This window comes from Lactuca virosa, chromosome 2 (genome assembly GCF_052849685.1).
Source record: "Lactuca virosa cultivar CGN04683 chromosome 2, Lactuca_virosa_CGN04683_v6, whole genome shotgun sequence".
NCBI lineage: Eukaryota > Viridiplantae > Streptophyta > Magnoliopsida > Asterales > Asteraceae > Lactuca > Lactuca virosa.
Genome location: NC_136427.1, coordinates 16,507,339 through 16,528,050, shown reverse-complemented (window position 1 = coordinate 16,528,050; position 20,712 = coordinate 16,507,339). Strand labels below are relative to the sequence as shown.

The 20,712-nt window shown below is 39.8% G+C and overlaps 1 protein-coding gene across 1 annotated transcript; it reads right to left on the bottom strand.

The window, feature by feature from the left end:
- Window positions 1-2,919: 2,919 nt before the first annotated feature.
- LOC145157263 (uncharacterized) lies at window positions 2,920-3,339 on the bottom strand. Its single transcript, XM_079076326.1, has one exon. The coding sequence runs from the start codon at window positions 3,337-3,339 to the stop codon at window positions 2,920-2,922; it is 420 nt and encodes a 139-aa protein (XP_078932452.1).
- Window positions 3,340-20,712: the final 17,373 nt, after the last annotated feature.

Below are 20,712 nucleotides of genomic sequence, written 5' to 3'. Positions count from 1 at the left end.
GATCGATCCTATAGCAGAAGCATACGAGACTCGACTCATTCTTTCTTTTTCATCACTAGAACTAGGACATTGAGTCTTACTCAATTTCGTGCCATGTTGCATAGGTAGATAACCTTTCTTGGAGTCTTGCATCTTGAATTTCTTCAAGATCTTATCCAAGTATGTACTCTGGCTCAGTCCTATTAGACATTTTGATCTATCTCTATAGATCCTTATACCAAGTATGTACGCAGCCTCTCCTAGATCTTTCATAGCGAAACAACTCCCAAGCCACGTCTTAACACTTTGAAACGTCGGGATATCGTTTCCTATAAGGAGTATATCATCCACATACAACACTAGGAAGACTACATTACTCCCACTAGCTTTGATATATACGTAGGACTCTCCTTCACTTCTTGAAAAACCAAACTCCTTGATCTTTTCATGAAAGCAAAGGGTCCAGCTGCGAGACGCTTGTTTTAGTCCATATATGCATCTTTCAAGCTTACACACTCTATTTGGATATTTTGGATCTATGAAACCCTCAGGTTGTGCCATGTATACTTCCTCTGTGAGTTTTCCATTTAGGAAAGCGGTTTTCACATCCATTTGCCATACTTCATAATCATGAAAAGCTGTTATGGCAAGTAATATCCTAATAGACTTGATCTTGGCTACTGGTGAAAATTTTTCCTCATAATCAATTCCTTGAGTCTGAGTGTAACCCTTTGCAACCAACTTAGCCTTGAACGTGTGCACATTCCCATCCATGCTTGTCTTTTTCTTGAAGATCCATTTGCACCCGGCAATTTTAGTGCCAGGAGCAGGATCAACCATATTCCAAACTTGGTTGTCATGCATTGACTGAATCTCGCTCTCCATGCTTTCCTTCCACTTAGCAGCCTCAGTGCCTGCCATCGCTTCCTTATAGTTGGATGGCTCATCCATATCAACTAGTGTACGATCACTGATCAATACGTCTCCTTCTGTGCTCACATGAAAACCATAGAACTCAGGAGGAGCACAAACTCTATTGGATCTGCGAAGGGGAGGTGGAGATATATCATTTTGCTCAACAGGTTGATCAGCCCCGATTTGAGGTTCCTTAACGGGTTGTCGCTCCTCAGGTTGAGTGCTAGTGTCTACTAAAGGTTTTTCTTCATTTGTCTCTTGAAGCTCTTCAAGGTCTATGTGGCTCCTACTGTCCTCTTTGGAAATGAGATCCCTCTCAAGGAAGAATCCCCTTCGAGCAACAAACACTTTGTTTTCCGAAGGCTTGTAGAACAAGTATCCAAACGACTTTTATGGATAGCCAATGAATTAAATCTTCTCTGACCGGGGTTCGAGCTTGTCATTCGCCTCGCGGCGAACAAAAGCTTCGCATCCCCAAACCTTTATATGTGCTAGAGAAGGACGTGTCCCACTCCACATTTCAGAGGGTGTTTTAGCAACCTTCTTAGTAGGTACGAGGTTTAGGATATGGGCGGCTGTCTCTAAGGCATACCCCCAAAAAGATATCAGAAGTGTAGCTCGACTCATCATAGATCGAACCATGTCCAACAAGGTTCAATTTCTCCTTTCAGCCACACCATTCAACTGTGGTGTTCTGGGAGGAGATAATTGTGAAACTATTCCACAATTCTTAAGATGATTGTAGAATTCAAGACTTAAGTATTCTCCACCCCTATCGGATCGGAGCATCTTGATCTTTCTGCCCAATTGGTTCTCTACTTTGTTTTGAAACTCTTTGAACACCTCGAAAGTTTCTGACTTATGCTTGATTAGATAGATATATCCATATCTACTGAAATCATCGGTAAAAGTCACAAAGTATCTTTCTCCATGTCTTGTGGCAGATTTGAAGGGTCCACAAACATCTGTGTGGATGAGGTCCAACAAATATTTGCCTCTTTCACAGTGGCCTATGAATGGCGCTTTTGTCATCTTGCCAAGTAAACAAGATTCACATACATCATCCGATTTTAGGTCGAATGATTCCAAGATTCCATCAGATTGGAGCTTGGCAATGCGTTTGTTGTTTATATGGCCAAGTCGACAATGCCACAAACATGATTTATCTAATTCACTATTAGACGAACCAACATTCATAATTAGTTTATCAAAATCACCATCACAAACAACACTTTCATATACACCTTTACAAGGACTAGCTTTAAAAATAAAACAACCATTCTTATAAACCAAAATGGCACCATTATCATTATCAAAAGAAAAACGACAACCATCCTTATAAAGTGCATGAAAAGAAATAATGTTTCGTGCCATATCAGGCGAGTAGCAACAATTTAATAAACTAAGATAAACACCACCACTAAGCATGAGCTCATAGTTCCCAATCCTTGTAACAGCTGACTTGCGCCTGTTTCCCATGATTAGGTTGAGCTCACCATGCTTCAACTTCCTACTTTGTCTTAGTCCCTGCATATCACAGCAAATGTGAGTACCACATCCTGTATCAAGAATCCAAGAGTTAGAAGTAGATGTGCTATGGAGTTTTATCATGAACATACCTGAGGTGTTAGCCACCTTGACTTTGCCGTTCTTAAGGTCCTCGAGGTATTTAGGGCAACTACGCTTCCACTGTCCCTTTTCCTGACAGTAAAAACAAATGGCTTCACTTGGATCAGCAGAAGGAGCTATTTTAGCTTGAGCCCTTTTCTTGGGAGCAAGTTCAGACTGTCTGACCTTACCCTTACCCTTTCCTTTGGGCTGAGGCGCCCTTTTCCTTTTAGCAGAACTACGATCAACAGCCAATACTGGAGCAGTAGGGTTAGAGTTGTTGGGTTTCTTCATGCTCGCTTCAGCAGTTTTGAGCATGCCATGCAACTCCATCAAGGTCTTGTCAACTCCATTCATATTGAAGTTCATGATGAACTGCGAATATGAACTAGTAAGCGAGTTCAAAACCATGTCTGTCTATGTACCAAGTCTGTCTATGTACCACTTCATCTTTTGGATGTACGTACACACATAAGCTCCCTCTTGTAGTTTACATGCCATGAGGGACTTAACGATCTCGAAACGTTCTTGCCTAGCTTGCTCTTGGAACTTCTCCTCGAGTTGCTGGTTTATGTCAAATGCACCCCATGTTTCAAAGTTTTTATGGAGACCAGAAGACATGGTCGCTAACATAAGGCAAGCCACTTTGGTAGATTCATCGTAATGCTTGTTGTAGGCAGTAACTTCTTCTGGGGCAGGGTTCTCTCCAAGTATGGGAACATCTTCACCGAGAACATACTCTTTGTTCCCATATCTTAACGTGATCCTCAAGATCCTGATCCAATCAAGATAGTTGGATCTATCCTCCTTGAGTTTCTCCCTATTAAGAATCGGCATTAGAGAGAAGTTTGAGTTTTGAGTTAGAGGAGGAGGAGGGGGGAGGAGGAGGAGGAGGAGGAGGCTGATTGTTGTTGTTGTTGTTGGCTTGGTTCGACATCTACAAAAGACAAGATTCCAATTAGTTTGATATAAGTCCTTAATTAATAATCACCCTAAATAAATTATTTGATTAAGGCTAGGATCCATATTTGGCTTCATGATGTGTAAAGGGATGTCGTAAGCACACCATAAAGTTATTTAGGTAGACAAAGCTCTTTGTCAATTTCAATCACTATGAAATTCCTAGATATTTGAGATTCATTGACTATCAATGGCATGTTAATCTCGGATTATGTTCATCTCAAATTCAATGACGGGGATGCCGCGGATCATTGAACAGATGGTGAATCACCCATACAAAATTGCGTGGTCCTCGACTCAAGTTACGCTTGAGATTCGCGAGTCTCACATCATTCTCTACCTATACTCTCAAATTGACGTGCCGGTTAACCACACGAGCTACATCAACAAGTTATAAAGAGAATGTGCAATTTCTATGGATAAAATAAGATTCACTTTTATTTAAATAAAACGGGATTTTGTTTTATACTTGTATTTAGAATACTTTTAGATTGACCATCATCACTATGAAACCCTTTCGGTAACTCCATTCTCAAAATGCAATAGGGCGGTGAGGGTGGTAAGCGCGAAGCATATTAAAAACCGACCTCACTAGGAATTATAGAGACCTCCTTTAAACCCCTACATTAGAATGGGTGAGCCTAGTCGAGGTAAGACTGACAATGTCAATATTTAAAATATACGAGGACGCATATTGTAATTCTCTTATACATACAATATATGAATCTTACATATATAAGGGGTAAATTTAAAACACTTTAAATTTAGTTGTCTATTATTAATTCAAATTAATTACAAGGATGCAATATAACAACTAATAAAACATGAGGGGTTAATATTCAAATTTATAAAACTCTATTATAAATAATATTAAATAATAATAAATATTCGAATTTAAAATATGATTAAATAATATTTATCCATAAATATTCAAATTTAAATAAACACATTTAAATAATATTTAATTTTCCAGATCTTAATCCAATTAGGTATTTATCCATGCAAGATAAAGCTTGAATTCAAAAAATAAGCAAGATTAAAATCGATAATGCTGATCTGCTATGTTCATGTCGTGAACTACTGTTTCACGTCGTGAATTAGGGTTTTTATCAAATTACGAATTTTTCAATTAAACTTTCATCATTCAGTTCCAAAACAATATTTTCAGAAAACATGGATGTAGGGTGAAGGTAACCATGAACCATTGGCTCTGATACCACTGTTGGGTAATATATGCATCAAATACACTCAATAACTAGGTAGTGGAAGAATCGAAACAACAAAACGATTTACCTAAGTGTACATGCACCCTATGGATCTATGGCTTCATACTATTACTTCTACCCTATGAAATCCGAAAATACAAGGAAGAATACTAACCTCTTTAGCAGCCAATGATCTTCGAGCTTGACTCCTTGTGCGTGCCACCTTGTTTGGATGATGAGGATCCAAACCAGAATCCCTCTCTTGGTTCACACCCAATGAACTCAAAGAGTAGAAACAAATATTAAACTAGGAGGGATGAACTATAAGGAAAGTTCTTCCACAATGAGGGAGAAAGAAGGCGGCGAATACTCAAGCCAAAAATGAGCAAGGAAGAATGAATCCCTAAGGCCCTATTTATAACCTTGGATACCTCCTAGGGTTTTATCCTTCCATCCATGTGGGATGGGATAGGCTAAAAACGAAATTCACTTTATCCAAAGGGAGATTTCGTCCAACCCCCTTCATTCTAGGGTTCTGGAATGTTCCCTGATCAACCAACTATTGATTAATTCACATTCAACCCTTCTATTAATTAAACTGTTAATTAATTCCCAAATTGTTTTCCAATTAGTTTCTAATTAATTATTAAACAATAATAATTAATAAACTAATCGCTCCTATTATTTATTCTACTCAATTTTGAGTCTTGAGGGCAACCCAAGAGGACCCTGCTATTATTAGAAATATCACCAATTAGTTAATGACCTTGGACACACTTCCAACAATAAACGCATTTACTCAATCTGAAATCTGAAGTCTCGAGATGGTCTGACTCCCTGTCAGACCACTCATACTGACCCATTGTTGAATCCATCCCATTAATTTCCCAACTGGCTACTCAGCTTTAGAGATTCCCATTAGAACAGAATCAATGACCAATTACTCCTGCAGATCACTTATACTTGACCAAGGCTCAAATAATCCTTCAAGTAGGAGACTCGTCCCTGCAACGGTTAGACTCGGACGAGAGCTGCGCAACAGGATCAAGTCATTTACTCTGAGATTATCCCAACTCATCTGCAAGTGACCTAACATCTCCTCAGAGTAACAAGCTACTCCACACTCGAGTTCCAAATCAATAATACTGCCTTGACTTATCTTGATGCCCTTTACCAATAGAACCATTCCAAATCTCAACATAAAAGCTTGATTCATCATCAAAACTGAATCCATTCATTACCCTTGAACCCTTCGATCGATGTCCTCGGCACATCGATACCCTGATCCTCAACCCATGAAAATGAAAATTCAGCACAAAACACTTGCAATACCCGTCTCGAGATCTCAACCAAAACCAACCCGACACTCAACTCATGAACCAAGATCCACAGATCTGCACTTGCATCTCACCCAACACCTTCTGATAATAACAGTCCTTGCTAGACTGAGATATAAAGGGTCCCAAACCAACGCTGAGACTACAAGTCTCACACCTGGCCAAACCACCAGGTCCTTAATAGTCCAAATAACAAGGTTACCCAGCCAATAAACCTCCATGCGTCACACACTAACCACCCACCATATTCTGCAATTTAAGATCCAAATCCTTGACCCAACGGTCTCGACCAGGTCTCACCTATATTTTCCAATATCACACGGGCCTCGCCCACGGGTCCCACCCAAACTAGGGCTACATAGGCTCAGCTCCACCTCGGACCTTAGTGGTCCTCAATCCTAAACAAGGAATACTCCTCGGCAGACCTGGCCGGCATGCCAAAGGAATAATTGATTTCCTTTATACCCTTATGTTCATTGCCACGATCGACTACTTCAGTCTAGTGCATCCTAGAATCCCATCACAGTCTTACAATACTTCAAATCGACCATGTTTACCAGCCATAACCTTACCACACCTTAACAATCACAACCCCATGCACCTGAGTCAAAACCCACATCCAACAGGTGTTCGGGTCATACTCTGAATTTTGAAACCCTCATTAGACAAGAACAAGCAGCGAGGCTCTATCATGTCCCTCAATCTGGATCCATCCACAAACCTGCTATGCAGAACAAGAAGATGCCGACCAGATGTTGGGAGTTCCCTGAACTCCCACTTACACCACCTCAATCTAAATGGCCACTTGGGTCACCTTTATTCCTGACCAATATTCGAAACTTGCCCTAGTTCCACACCCGATACAACTCTCAAAAATTCTGATCGATTCTCCCCCACTTGGATTCTATGGACTCTCTCATTCCATAAGTCTGATGGATTCCCAAACCATTGAAACTCATATAGCGTGAACTGTCTATGCCCTGCGCTTACCATAACTAGTGTTCCATTACTAGCCAATCTCAACGATTGCATAACTCCTGGAATCCGGAAGAATACTCTTGAGACCTTAACCAGTCTGATGATTCAAATCACCTCCCATGATACCAAACCTATTCCTTGAGTTCCTATACCTGCGACTAAGAACCATAACTCTTGTCATGCACTGACGAACCTATACTCTAATTTGTATCCTCAAGGAATCATTGAACTCTAACCGACTTCAGTCCATGCGAAGATACGATTCCCTTGACACATCCAATGATCAAACAACTCATGTAACTAACACCACCATCTTCATGATACCATTCCTGTCCTAGCAACGGTAGTGCCTTGAACTCCAAAGTTTATCCTTAGGCAAATGTCGTTCGTACCCGAACAGATGATAGAGCCACTGAACCCTGGCTTCACTGGAGAACTACCCAGCTAATTCATGACCAAAGATCCTCCAAGCAATACTCCTGAACGGATCCCGGCAAAGACTAGGAACTATAACGGTACACGCGGAGCCCACTCCGCAAGATACGTCCATCTGTAGGTTCATCAAAGGACTTATCGGCATGCAGAATGGCATATAACAATCCTTGATAACCCAGACAATAGCAGAGAACTGACCCGAGATGTAAATTATTCAAACTCAATGAAAATTCCAAAGTGATACAATTTCCCGATATCCCCTTTGAAGTGGCAGAAGATAACATACCCACAAACATCTAAAGCAATCCTGACCACCTCCTCCTGAGTTACCTCGACCATCCTGAGGACATGGTGCAACACTCCCTTCCGATCTCAATGACAGGAACTATCAGTAGGATCGTCCTTCTTGAAGGATTCTAGAGATTCACAAGTTTTAGGCTCTAGATGAGTCCCAAATGCCCTAATACAACCTCGGCCTGAAGGCCCCAATATCACCATCCAAAAGCTCCAAAATCTCTTCCTTGAATGAACCAAAGACCACCAAGGTCCAGTCCGAAACACCGCGAGTAATCTCTGATGAGGTGATCTCCCGTGATTGCGCATCGATTGGCACATGTCCTGCTCCTGAGCCGGAACCAGAATATGAATCTCATTCCTGAATGCTCAACACCATACCGAAATAAGATGCAAGAGATCCGAATATTCCCAAGAATCCTCATCCCACAGGCTTCTTAGATTTTCCAAGACTCCCTGATTCGAGTATGGATCATGTACTTTCAATAGTATGGTCCCAATGCTACCTTCCACACCTATCCATACTTTCCTCAAGAATCGTCTCGAATCCTCCAACTCACCCTCTCAAACTGGTACTGTAAATGTTCGCTAACAGCGCAATCAAATCCACTAAATCATTTCCTAGGCTTTCCTAGGTTTCCATCCTCACCCTGCCATCAGTTGCTGAAGAACTCCTCATAATGTCAGTTAGCTACCTCATGAATATAGTCACATGCAATAAAACTCAGATAATCCTTCGAGTAAAAGACCCATCCCTATAATGGTTAGACTCAAACGAGAGATGCGCAATAGGGTCAAATCCATCACTCTGAGATTATTCAACCTTTATTACATGTGACTTAACACATTCATTTAATAGCTAACTCACATCACTTAAGAGTCCCACAAAGCACAAAGCAAGCAGCATTCGTGCAGTAGCACTCCCATCCATAGAATTATCAAAGAACATTCAACTCATATATTACAACTCCTGGTGGATCTTCAACTCTTACTTCCGATTGCCTTATGCATGCAAATTATACATAATACAAGATCGAATAGACTGTCGAATAAAAGACTGTACCCTAGGACCATAACCAAACAAGTAACAGGAAATAAGGCCAAATCAATCATTCTAGGGCTATAAGATCCTAACCGTATACAATTTTAAAGCATACACTAATCAAGCCATTCTATCCACTGATCTGAAAACCATATTAGCATGCAGTTCTACAAGCTCATACAATCAGGCATAAAAAGGCATCTCTCTAATCAGAAAATCCTGAGCAGATCCTTAGCCCTAATCTAGCTTGCAATTCTCATAATCATATCATATATCATAATAAACATGTATGGTATTTTGGCAAAACTTACTTGAGGTCGACTGATTGCATGCACCACACCCTTTCTTGTCTTAGAAAACTCTTTTCTCAAAAAATGTATTCTTTTTTAAAAACTTTACTAAATCCTCAGTTTTAGTTCAGACACACCCGAGAGTATGTCTGAATCCCTCAAACTAAGGCTCTGATACCAACTTGTAACGTCCCAAAAATAAGGCCATAAAATTTCATTTTTAATCGAATAAAAATAGTGCTCCAAACATTATCCATAAAAGTTAAAAAAAACAGTGAATGAGTATTATTTCAAATCAGAGTAAATTATAAAATGCGGAAACATGTGGTGGGTGCCATGCAATCATCCGGAGCTCCCTTGTTTGAAAACCGAAGTACCTGAAACACAAACTGAAAACCTTAAGCACAAAGCTTAGTGAGTTCCCCCAACATACCACATAAAACACAAGCATACGGTCATGCATATCTGGGTGCCCGACCTACCCTGCTGAGCATATCTGGGTGCTCGACCTACCATGTCCGACATATCTGGATGTCCAACTTACCTTGTCAAGGATATCTAGGTTCCCTACCCTCCGATTTATTTTAACCGGTTACAGGGTCTATTTCACCCCTACCACTACCACATAATAACATGCATAAACATACTGTCAGGCATATCTAGGTGCCCGACCTACCCTCCAGTTTATTTTAACCGATTACGGGGTCTATTTCACCCCCTACCACTACCACATAATAACATAGCACACAAGCACATAAATCTCAACAGATAGTAGCATACCAGACAATTATCACAAACACAATCATCTCTACTATAACAACTACTAGTGGCCCAGCATTGGTGCCTTCGACCCACTGATACAGGGAAGGTAATGATGGGTTTTAGTATACTACAACATCCTATGGTGCACATACAACCCTAAATGATTTGGATCTATGTTTTCTCTAATTATACATGCAATATTGTTTCCAAAGCATTAAGCCTACAACTAGCATATAATTGACATAAACAATATAAAATACTAGTTAGGAGTTTACCTCTTTATGTAGCTTGTAGAACTTGTTGTGTTTGGCCTTTAAGAACTTAGCACCAATAGTATGAATGCCTCAAATGGAATCACAACACACCTAGAACAAAGGATGACTTTTTGAGAGAGTTTCTTCCACTCAAATCGGCTATAGTGACTCCAAGGACACTAGTGTGCCATTTTGGAGGCTAAGGGGCTTCTTATATAGTGTGGCTAGGATTGGGGTTACACCATGTAAACCCTAATGTGCATGACCTTCCATATTCCTTAGGCTCCATGGGTTTAAACCCTCTTGGATCATCCATGGGTTGTCACATGGGTTTAGCCCAACCTAAGGAATCATGGATCATTGGCCCACACCATAAGAATGAACGATTTACCAAATCAATCCCCATATATTTAATTAGTCTCTTTTGATCACAAAATTAATTCCAAAATAATTCTTGATCAATACTAATTAAATAATATATTAGAACTTATAATATATTAATAAATCATAAATAACCTCTTCTCAAAAGTCCATCCTATTATGCAACCCAAATGGACCATGCTACTCTCGGGTCAAGTACATACCAATTATAGGTATGGGCTTAAACACCTAATCCAACAGTCTCCCACTTGGATAAGTCTAATAACTATTATTGCAAGTACGACTCCACAACCCGACTAGCAATCATAGCTCTTAAAAGCCACTGTCGAACTCTTACCTAGTCAATGACGCGTCCATTAGATATGGGATCATATATTCATCTATTTTAGATATCATATAGACATGAGACATGGATTATAATCATTCTCTCTGTCCATCTGTTGTTTCTCGATTTCCGATTTATGACGACTGACTAATTGAACAAATCAAATCAGTCCAGGCTTGGCCAAACACTTAGGGGTGTCATCACTAAATCATCTGTGACAACCGTCAATTTTTGGCCAAGTCAAAGTCAACTAAAGTCAACGAGCCAAACCGGTCAACTCATCTAACCCTTGTATATTAGGGTTTCCATTATATTTCTTATTGAACAACTCGCAATCTTAATGCAAAGTATCACTTAGAGTTTTCACGTGTTCGGAAATTCTAAACCCTAATTAGGGTAAGTGATGAAGCTACTCGATAAAACATTATGCCATACCCCTCGGGAGCGTATAACATTCATAACAAGGCTTAACAGAGTGTAAGAACCTTGCGTTGCGAAGCCAAACACTCAAAAAGGTCACAAAAGAGGTCTCTCCAAATCTTTTTCACTCTAACTCTCCCAAAACTCTCTAAGTAAGAGAAATCTCTCCAAGAATGTGAAATCTCTCCCAAATCTCTCCAAGTATGTAAAATCTCTCCCAAATATCTCTCTGAATGAGAAATCTCTCCAAGTATGTGAAATCTCTCCCAAATCTCTCCCAGTATGTCAAATCTCTCCCAAATCTCTCTCTGTATGAGAAATATCTACAAGAATGTCAAATCTCTCCCAAATCTCTCCAAATATGTGAAATCTCTCCCAAATGTCTCTCTGAATGAGAAATCTCTCCAAGTATGTGAAATCTCTCCCAAATCTCTCCCAGTATGTCAAATCTCTCCCAAATCTCTCTCTATATGAGAAATCTCTCCAAGAATGTCAAATCTCTCCCAAATCTCTCCAAGTATGTGAAATCTCTCCCAAATATCTCTCTGAATGAGAAATCTCTCCAAGTATGTGAAATCTCTCCCAAATCTCTCTCGAAATCTCTCTTAACTTCTTAGAATCACCCGGGGCATCCCGACCTTAATTTAGTCGAAAACCGCTCGAAAACGGAAGTCTACGCGAAAAACAGCCTTAAGGAGCCGAAACTCCTCTTAGGAACCGAAACTCCTCTTAGGAGCCGAACCTCCTGAGAACCGAAACCCTCTCAACCGAAATGGACCGAGCGCTCGGTCTATTTCAGTCCCCTAATCATGCTGAACCGAGACTGACTTTCGGCTCTCCTTCTCACCTTCGGTCCGAGGACTTGACCTCCGGATCCGAGATGCAAGCCAAGATCGAGCCTCGCCTTCTGTCCCTTCTCGTCGCACTCTCGGTCTCCTCTTCTACTCTCGGTTCTAAGCTCTTAAGGAGCCGAACCTCGCATCCTCGGCCAGAACTTCGGATATTGACAGTTATTTCCCGGTTTTTGACCATTTTCACGTATTAAGCCCGTTTTTCGAGATTTTAACGTGGGATTTTCACCCAAACTCGTATTTTAACATAATAAACCCCAAATATTCATATTTTAATTATATTTTGGGGAAAATCCTTGCCTAAGAATAAAATATAGTTGGTAAGATATTTAGGAGGAGTGTTGACTTATCCTTTGGACAAGGACACAAGCAACCTCCCCATACCTTCATAGTACAACCCCTAGTCACTATTCACCCATACCTAGTCAATCATTGTCCTTTTCTCACTCTTTTTCAGCCATAATGTTGAACAAAAGTTGGAGATATCCTCCTATCTCCTCCCACTTTATTCACTCTTTCTTAAGAAGGATCAAACCCATTTCTCTCTCACTTCCTCTCTCTAGATTTCGAGATTCAAGGCTTGTCTCCAAGCATTCCTTCTACATTTGGTCTTCAAATCTTCAAGCATCTCCCAAGTGTTCTTGAGCTGAACACTTCTTTTCTCCATCATCCACCTACTGAAATCACTCAAGGTGAGTTCATACCCCTATCTTTTCATGTTTTTCTTAAGTTTTAAGGGGGGGGGGGGGGGGGGAATACAAGTTAAAACACCAAGAACACAACTAAACTCATTTAACAGCCTTCATCAGAAAAGTTTATCTCCATGCACGGACTGTTTTGGTCAACTTAAACATTTTTGTTTTCAAAACTGTATTAGGTGTAAGTAGTTCAGGTTCATACCTTTAAAATGACTATTTGCACATCTTCATACGATTTTTCTAAGATTTATGGTGATTTTTACAAAACTGCCTATCATTTCATAAACGAATTCGGACCAGTCCGTGAATATGAACATTTTAACACAAGTTAAAGACTTCTAAAAATCATAATAAAAATTATGAATAAACTAGACACATTTTGTGAACTCTCAGAATTTACGGATTCAGTTTTCGACTTCGTATGATTTTTCTATAATTCTTCTAAAACAGTGTAGATAGGTCAAAACCTAAATAACATCTTATAACTTTCAACACACTTTGTAACATGTTGAGCAAAGTGTTAAATCCTTGATGACTTCATATTTTACATATGTTTCTTGTTGTGGTATAATTATATAACAGAAAATACTCACTGAATTGTAAGAATCCTCCACCATTACCATTAGTACAAAACAAAGCAAGATAAACATAGTTATATTTTGCTATGCATTCGACTTACATAGAAAAAGGTTCTTATACACCACAAACAAACATACTAAACTATAATAGGTATAGTTAGGTTGCATATACATTTCAAACATTTTGATAAACTATAATAGGTATAGTTTATGTTCATTTACATTACAAAAGGTTTTCATACGAAAAGGGGTACAAATACAAAGTACCGGTTCTATACAAAAAGGGGTACAAATACAAAGTACCAGGTTTTCATACGAAAATGGGTACAAATACAAAGTACCGGTTCTATACAAAAAGGGGTACAAATACAAAGTACCGGTTTCATACCAAAAATGGGTACAAATACAAAGTACCAGGTTTTCATACGAAAAGGGGTACAAATACAAAGTACCGGTTTCGTACCAAAAAGGGGTACAAATACAAAGTACCAGGTTCACACAAAATAGTTTTTATGATATTAAAACTATTTCATCTAGAATTGTGTCACACCCCTGAAACCAAACGGCGGAAACGTCTGGGGGCTCGCGTGACTTAAATTGAATACCATCACAATGAATATACATGAATCATAACATAAACATCACCATGCATCAATACATTACAACTGATATTGTTTACATCCAGTACATTGTTTTAAATATTACACATTCATAACACAAATTGTTTCAGAGTTTTCAAAGCAAAACATCCTAACATAATTGGTATTACTCTTCCTCTTACCTGTTACCTGAGAATACAAGTTATTTTGAAAAACGTCAACATATGAAATGTTGGTGAGTTCATAAGCAAAGTCGTGAATAAAATGATTTGTGTAGTTTGTAAAACCCAGAAAATCCGATATTTTCTGAAAAGACAATAGTTTATCAAAGTGTGAAGATCCATAAGTTGATGCATGAATGATTTCAAAACATATATATATATATATATATATATATATATATATATATATATATATATATATATATATATATATATATATATATAAAGGGTATTTTGTATTATAGTTATAGAAATCCCGAGCAAGTAGTATTGATTTTTCCCGGAAAACCCGATGTTTCCCGATGTCGAAAGATAACGTGATTACTAATTGATATCCCGCCACAACGAATGGCTTTTGATTACTCATCCTTGTATACTCGGATGGTGTTGGATAAACCTAGTGAGTCGTTGTAACGAGGTCCGGTGAAGACAAGTTATAACAGCCAACTACGAACGTCCCATAAAGGTGTCGTCCGTTGTTACTCACTTAATCCAAACCACCTTGATTACTGTTGAATAACGTCCTAATTCCGTCTACTTTGATTACTCATAAGCCTTAGCGAACGAAGAGAAGAGGAGTACGAAGTCCTGCTACTTATCGTAAGTACCTTAGGCTGTTGCGGATGCGAAAGACACGTTGGCCCAACTCGCATTTGATTACTTTGACCTTACTAGCAATACTAATGGACCACTAGGGCCCAATAGCACATAAAAGCCATTGAAAGTCCTTTTATATGGAATTCGATCATAGGAGGCCCAATAACATATAAGCGTTATCCCTTTGGGCCCAAAGATCATGTTATTGGACTTGCAAGGTCCAACAAGCATGATTTGAAACTTTCAAGCCCAAAGTTTGAATATTTACTCGTCTTAGGTATCGCATATCTATTGGAGGGTTTGATTGAATGGTTATTGTTTTTGTATCGATTCGAGACCGATCAATTCGTTTATAACGATATTTGGAGTTAAACGTGTATTCCTCTTTCGATTTTTCGTAAGTCGTGATTTTGTATTTTGACTCAATGAAATGATTTGCTTAAAAATAGTGGTTTGACCTTTTCAACACCTTTCTTTTTATAAAAATAACAGTTTTAGTCCTTTATATAAAAGAAAAGACATTTTTAGTCCTTAAAACATTTTCTTGGCATTTTTGCATCATAAATTTGTTGAAATGATAGTTTTAACTCAAAACTTATTTTGTTAATAGTTTCAGCCCTTTTAGAATAGTATTTTCTGGTTGGAACCCAACTTTTTGCAATTTTTACAGTTTTGGCCCAAAATCCAAAAACTTTACATTTTTGATCCTTTTTGGAAATGAAAAGCATTTTTAATCCTTGAAATAGTTTTGTTACACCTTTTATCCCCTGTTTCGAAGAAATTATCATTTCAGCCTCTTTAAATGTCATTTTTTGCAATTTTGGGCTTATTGGGCCGAAAAGCCCAAAATTAGCCCATTAAGCTAAAAATTTACATTTCAAGTCCTTTGAAAATTTTAATATTCAGAATAACAATTATTGTAACTGTTTTGACTCTTTTGACCCTTAAGAAACCTTGATTTGGCAACGTTTAACCCAACTTTTGTATATTTGACAATTTAAGTCCAAAAATGGGTTTTATGTAGAAATATGTTTATCATAATCTTATAAGTTATTATTCTTGACTTGTTTAGTGTAAAATAACTTAGATCATGTTTTTTTTCCTTTCTCATGCCATAGATCTCGAGTTATCATCCCTTTTTGGTTACATGTTCATCACAAAAACACATAAAATCATACATACATGCATAAAATCACACATAGCATACACATACACATAGATGTACACATTTTTCTTGTATTCTCCCCCATAAAACATATAAAAACTGAAAAGAGAGGGGTATGAAGCTCACCTTGAGTTGTGGTTTCGGTTTTGAAGGAAGAGATGAAGAAAGTTTTGATCCTAGCAAGTGTTCTTGGAAGATTTTTGACTTAGATGTGTTCTAAGGGACAAGATCACGAATTTTGTATGAGATAAGGGAGATTGTTGATGAAATGAAGAAGATATGTTATGAATCAAATAAATAGCTTACCAAGGATGTGAACTACTTGACGAAAATCCTTAGACTTCAAGCCAAATTTTCGAGATCTTCAAAGAAGAAGAGGATGATCTTGAGAGTGATTTAGAGAGAATTTTTTTTTGGTGAGGTGTGTGTGTGTTTGTGTTGGTTTCGGCCGAGAGAAAAAGAGAGAGGAGAAGAGAGAGACTTGTGAGTTGACATGCATGGAGACATGGGAAATTTGCATGGAGAACCAAGAGGTATTAGTGAGGTGGCAATGAAAGTCAACTCTTCCTCTTATTTTTGGTGTAGTTGGGCCGAGAAAAGGAGAGGGGAAAGAAGAAGATTTGGGCCTTGAATGCTTAAGCCCATATTTTGGTTCAATTAGATGATTTTCGGCCCATTTAATCCAAAGAATGATTTTTATGACCCATTAGGACTATTTTAAATTGGTTGTGTCCCAATAAGGCCCATTAAAGTTAACCTAGTTTATTTTAGGCCTATAAGGCCCAAAATATTAAGTTTCATGTATATGGGTCCAATTAGGGCCCATTTGAGAGTTCTATGTTCAAGATAGTTAAATTGGAAGCTTATTGGTCCATTAGGCCCAATAAGGAAATCCTAGTCCAAAATGGACTTAAATCGGGATTTCTAGGGTTTCCAATTCTTTATTGACTATTTGTGTGCTTGAATGAAGCGTTTGATGAAAGTTTTGTTGTTATTGAATAAGCATCATACATGCTTTCACATTGTTGACTCATAATTGATATAATTGTTGTAGTTACAAAGCATCAAAATTCCTAGTTGTGACATCATCCCCCCGTTAGAGGGAATTTCGTCCCGAAATTCTTTTGAAAGCTAGATGAGAATGCGATAATAGGTGAGGGTACTTCTGCTTCATTTGATCTTCGCGTTCCCATGTGAATTCTGGTCCGCGTCGCGCGTTCCATCGAACCTTCACAATCGGAATGCGGCTCTGCTTAGTACGCTTCACCTCTCTGTCCATGATTTCGACTGGTTCCTCGATGAACAGAAGATTCTCGTTGATTTCGATTTCTTCTAATGGAATGACGAGAGTCTCTTCGGATAAGCACTTTTTCAAATTGGAAACGTGGAACACAGGGTGTACACTACTGAGCTCAGCGGGTAGCTGCAGTCTATAAGCCACTGGACCGCTTCGGGCAAGAATCTCGAAGGGTCCAATGTATCGTGGGTTTCGTTGATGTAGATTCTTGTCAGGTGCTCCATCTTGTATGATTCTTTTATTGGTAGGAAATGGGCGGATTTCGTTAATCTATCAACTATTACCCAGATGGCATCCAAACCATCCGTCGACTTGGGTAGTTTGGTCACAAAATCCATGGTAATCCCTTCCCATTTCCACTCGGGAATTACTGGTTGCTGTAGTAATCCGGAGGGCTTCTGGTATTCCACCTTTACTTTAGCACATGTGAGGCACTTGCTAACGTAAGTGGCAATCTCTGCCTTCATGTTAGGCCACCAATAATGTTGCTTAACATCCAAGTACATTTTGTCTGAACCCGGATGGATGGAGTATCGCGTCTTGTGGGCTTCGTTCATGACTACTTCTCTGAATCCCCCAAATTTAGGGACCCAAATGCGGTTCATGAAGTAATTTGTTCCGTCTTCCTTCACTTCAAAGTTCTTCTCCATTCCACGCAACGCTTCGCTTGTTTTGTTTTCTACCTTCATGGCATCGAACTGGGCTGCCCTGATTTGAGAGGTTAGGTGAGATCGAATGGTTATGGAGAGAGTCTTCAAACGACGATTCGAGTATTCCTTCCGACTCAAGGCATCGGCTACCACGTTAGCCTTGCCTGGGTGGTACTTGATTTCGCACTCGTAGTCGTTCAGCAGTTCAACCCATCTCCGTTGTCTCATATTCAACTCCTTTTGGTTCAAAATATGTTGGAGACTCTTGTGGTCGGTGAAGATGGTGCACTTGGTACCATAAAGGTAGTGCCTCCAAATCTTCAGGGCGAAGACCACTGCTCCTAGTTCCAGATCGTGAGTGGTGTAGTTCACCTCGTGCGTCTTTAGTTGTCGGGACGCGTAAGCTATCACCTTTCCACGCTGCATGAGTACACAGCCTAAACCCTGATTTGACGCATCGCAGTAAACTATAAAGTCTTCTGTTCCTTCGGGTAGCGATAGCACTGGCGCACTGCAGAGTGCTTGCTTCAGAGTCCGAAATGCAGCTTCTTGCTTACCCATCCATTCGAAGGGTACGCCCTTTTGTGTAAGCGAGGTAGGTAGCTTTGCTATTTTGGAGAAATTTTGAATGAATCTCCTATAGTAGCATGCGAGGCCTAAAAATTGGTGAATTTCGGTAGGTGTTGTTGGGATTGCCCATCCTTCGATGGCTTGGATTTTAGAAGGATCCACACGAATTCCTTCCTGACTAACAACATGTCCCAAAAAGTTCACACTACGGAGCCAAAACTCACACTTAGAGAGTTTTGCGTATAACTTTTCGGTTCGCAGGGTTTCCAGGATTTGTCGGAGATGTCGGCCGTGTTCTTCCTCACTTCGAGAATAGACGAGGATGTCGTCGATGAAAACGATGACAAAGTTATCGAGGAACGGTCGGCATATTCGATTCATTAAGTCCATGAATGCGACAGGGGCATTCGTCAGACCGAAGGGCATTACGACAAATTCATAATGTCCGTAACGAGTTCGGAAGGCGGTTTTAGGAATATCCTCCTCCCGGACCTTGAGTTGGTGGTAACCAGATCACAGATCTATCTTTGAAAAGTAACTAGCTCCTTGGAGCTGGTCAAATAAATCGTCGATTCGCGGAAGTGGATAGCGGTTTTTGATGGTAAGCTTATTAAGTTCTCTGTAGTCGATACACATCCTGAAGGTACCGTCTTTCTTTTTGACAAAGAGAACCGGAGCTCCCCACGGTGAGAAACTGGGTCGGATGAATCCTTTGTCCAAAAGCTCGCTGAGTTGACTGGACAACTCTTGCATCTCCACAGGAGCCAATCTGTAGGGCGATTTGGCGATGGGAGTAGCTCCTGGCACTAGATCAATTCGGAACTCGACTTGTCTTTCTGGGGGTATCCCTGGAAGATCTTCTGGAAAGACATCCGGGAAATCACAAGCCATAGGGATGTTTCGAATATTGATCTCTTCTTTGGACTTATCCACTATATGAGCTAGGAACGTCAAGTCCTTCTTTCTTAGGTACTTTTGTGCCTTAATGCACGAGATAAGACGAAGATTCGTGGTGGGTTTGTCTCCGTAAACAACTAGGGTTTCGTGATTTGGGAGATGAAGGCGAACGACCTTCTCGTGACACATAATTTCAGCATGGTGGGGGCTTAACCAATCCATGCCGATAATCACATCAAAACTCCTAATGGAAACAGGCATTAAGTTTATTGGAAAGAGGTGATGATTTAAGGTCAGGGTACATCCGATGTAGATTCCCCCAGTGGATTCTGTTTTCCCATTAGCCATTTCCACCGTGAAGGTTTCATTAAGCTTCTGGGGTTGTTGTTTTAATAAGTGTTTGAATTTATTGCTCACAAAACTTCGTTCTGCCCCGGTATCAAATAGGATGCATGCATAAGTGTGGTTTAGGAGAAACGTACCGGTAACCACAGCGGGATCCTGAACCGCTTCTCCCTGACCCATAGCTAGCACCCTTCCTGTTCCTCCGTTCCCAGGGTTGTTGGTGTTGGGGCAGTTTCGACGGATATGTCCAGTCTTTCCACATCCATAGCAGGTGGGGCTTGATCCTGTGTTATTGCCGCTATTGTTGGTGTTGTTGTTGTTGTTGATGCGGTTATTGTTGTTGTTGTTTCCTTGTGGTTGGTTCTGGGGAGGATAGGTCCTGCAATACCTTGCCGTGTGACCCTTCCGATTGCAACTGGTGCATTGCATTTCCTTGCATTCGCCATTATGATGGAAATTGCACTTGTTGCACTTTGGGAGATTCCCAGAATACTGCCTGGGAGTGCTTGGATTAGCTGAGGCTGGAGCATGTGGTGCGAAGGGTACTTGGGTGGTTGCAGCATTGACTGTCACTGTTTGTTGTTTCTTTGTCGATTCCGAGCCTTGTCGCCCTTTTCTCTTGTTGTTCTTTCCTTTCTTGTTGTCACTCTCTTTCTTTCCTTCAATTTCCGCTGGCTTTTCGCCCTTCTTGTTGTTGTGGTCGTACAGCCTCTTGGCCAATCTCTTGGCACTGTCGAAGGTTTCAGGATTTGCAGCGATTACATTTCCTTGAATTGGGGAGGTCAATCCCCAGATGAATCATTCGATTTTCTTTCCTTCTGTCGTAATCATGCCAGGGCACAACAATGACAGCTCGCTAAACCTTGATATGTATGTTGGATATAGTGTCTAAGTCCATAACTATATTTGGTATGTACTTGACCCGACCCGGCATGGTCCATTTGGGTTGCACTTCACCCGAACAATTTATGGATAATCGTTTGAGAATAGTATAAGTTATGATTTATTAATATATTATAAGTCCTAATATATTAATATAAAATCATATTATTTAATTAG

Excerpts from the sequence above, each read along its gene's own strand:
- LOC145157263 (XM_079076326.1), bottom strand. The coding sequence starts at position 3,339 with ATGCCGATTCTTAATAGGGAGAAACTCAAGGAGGATAGATCCAACTAT.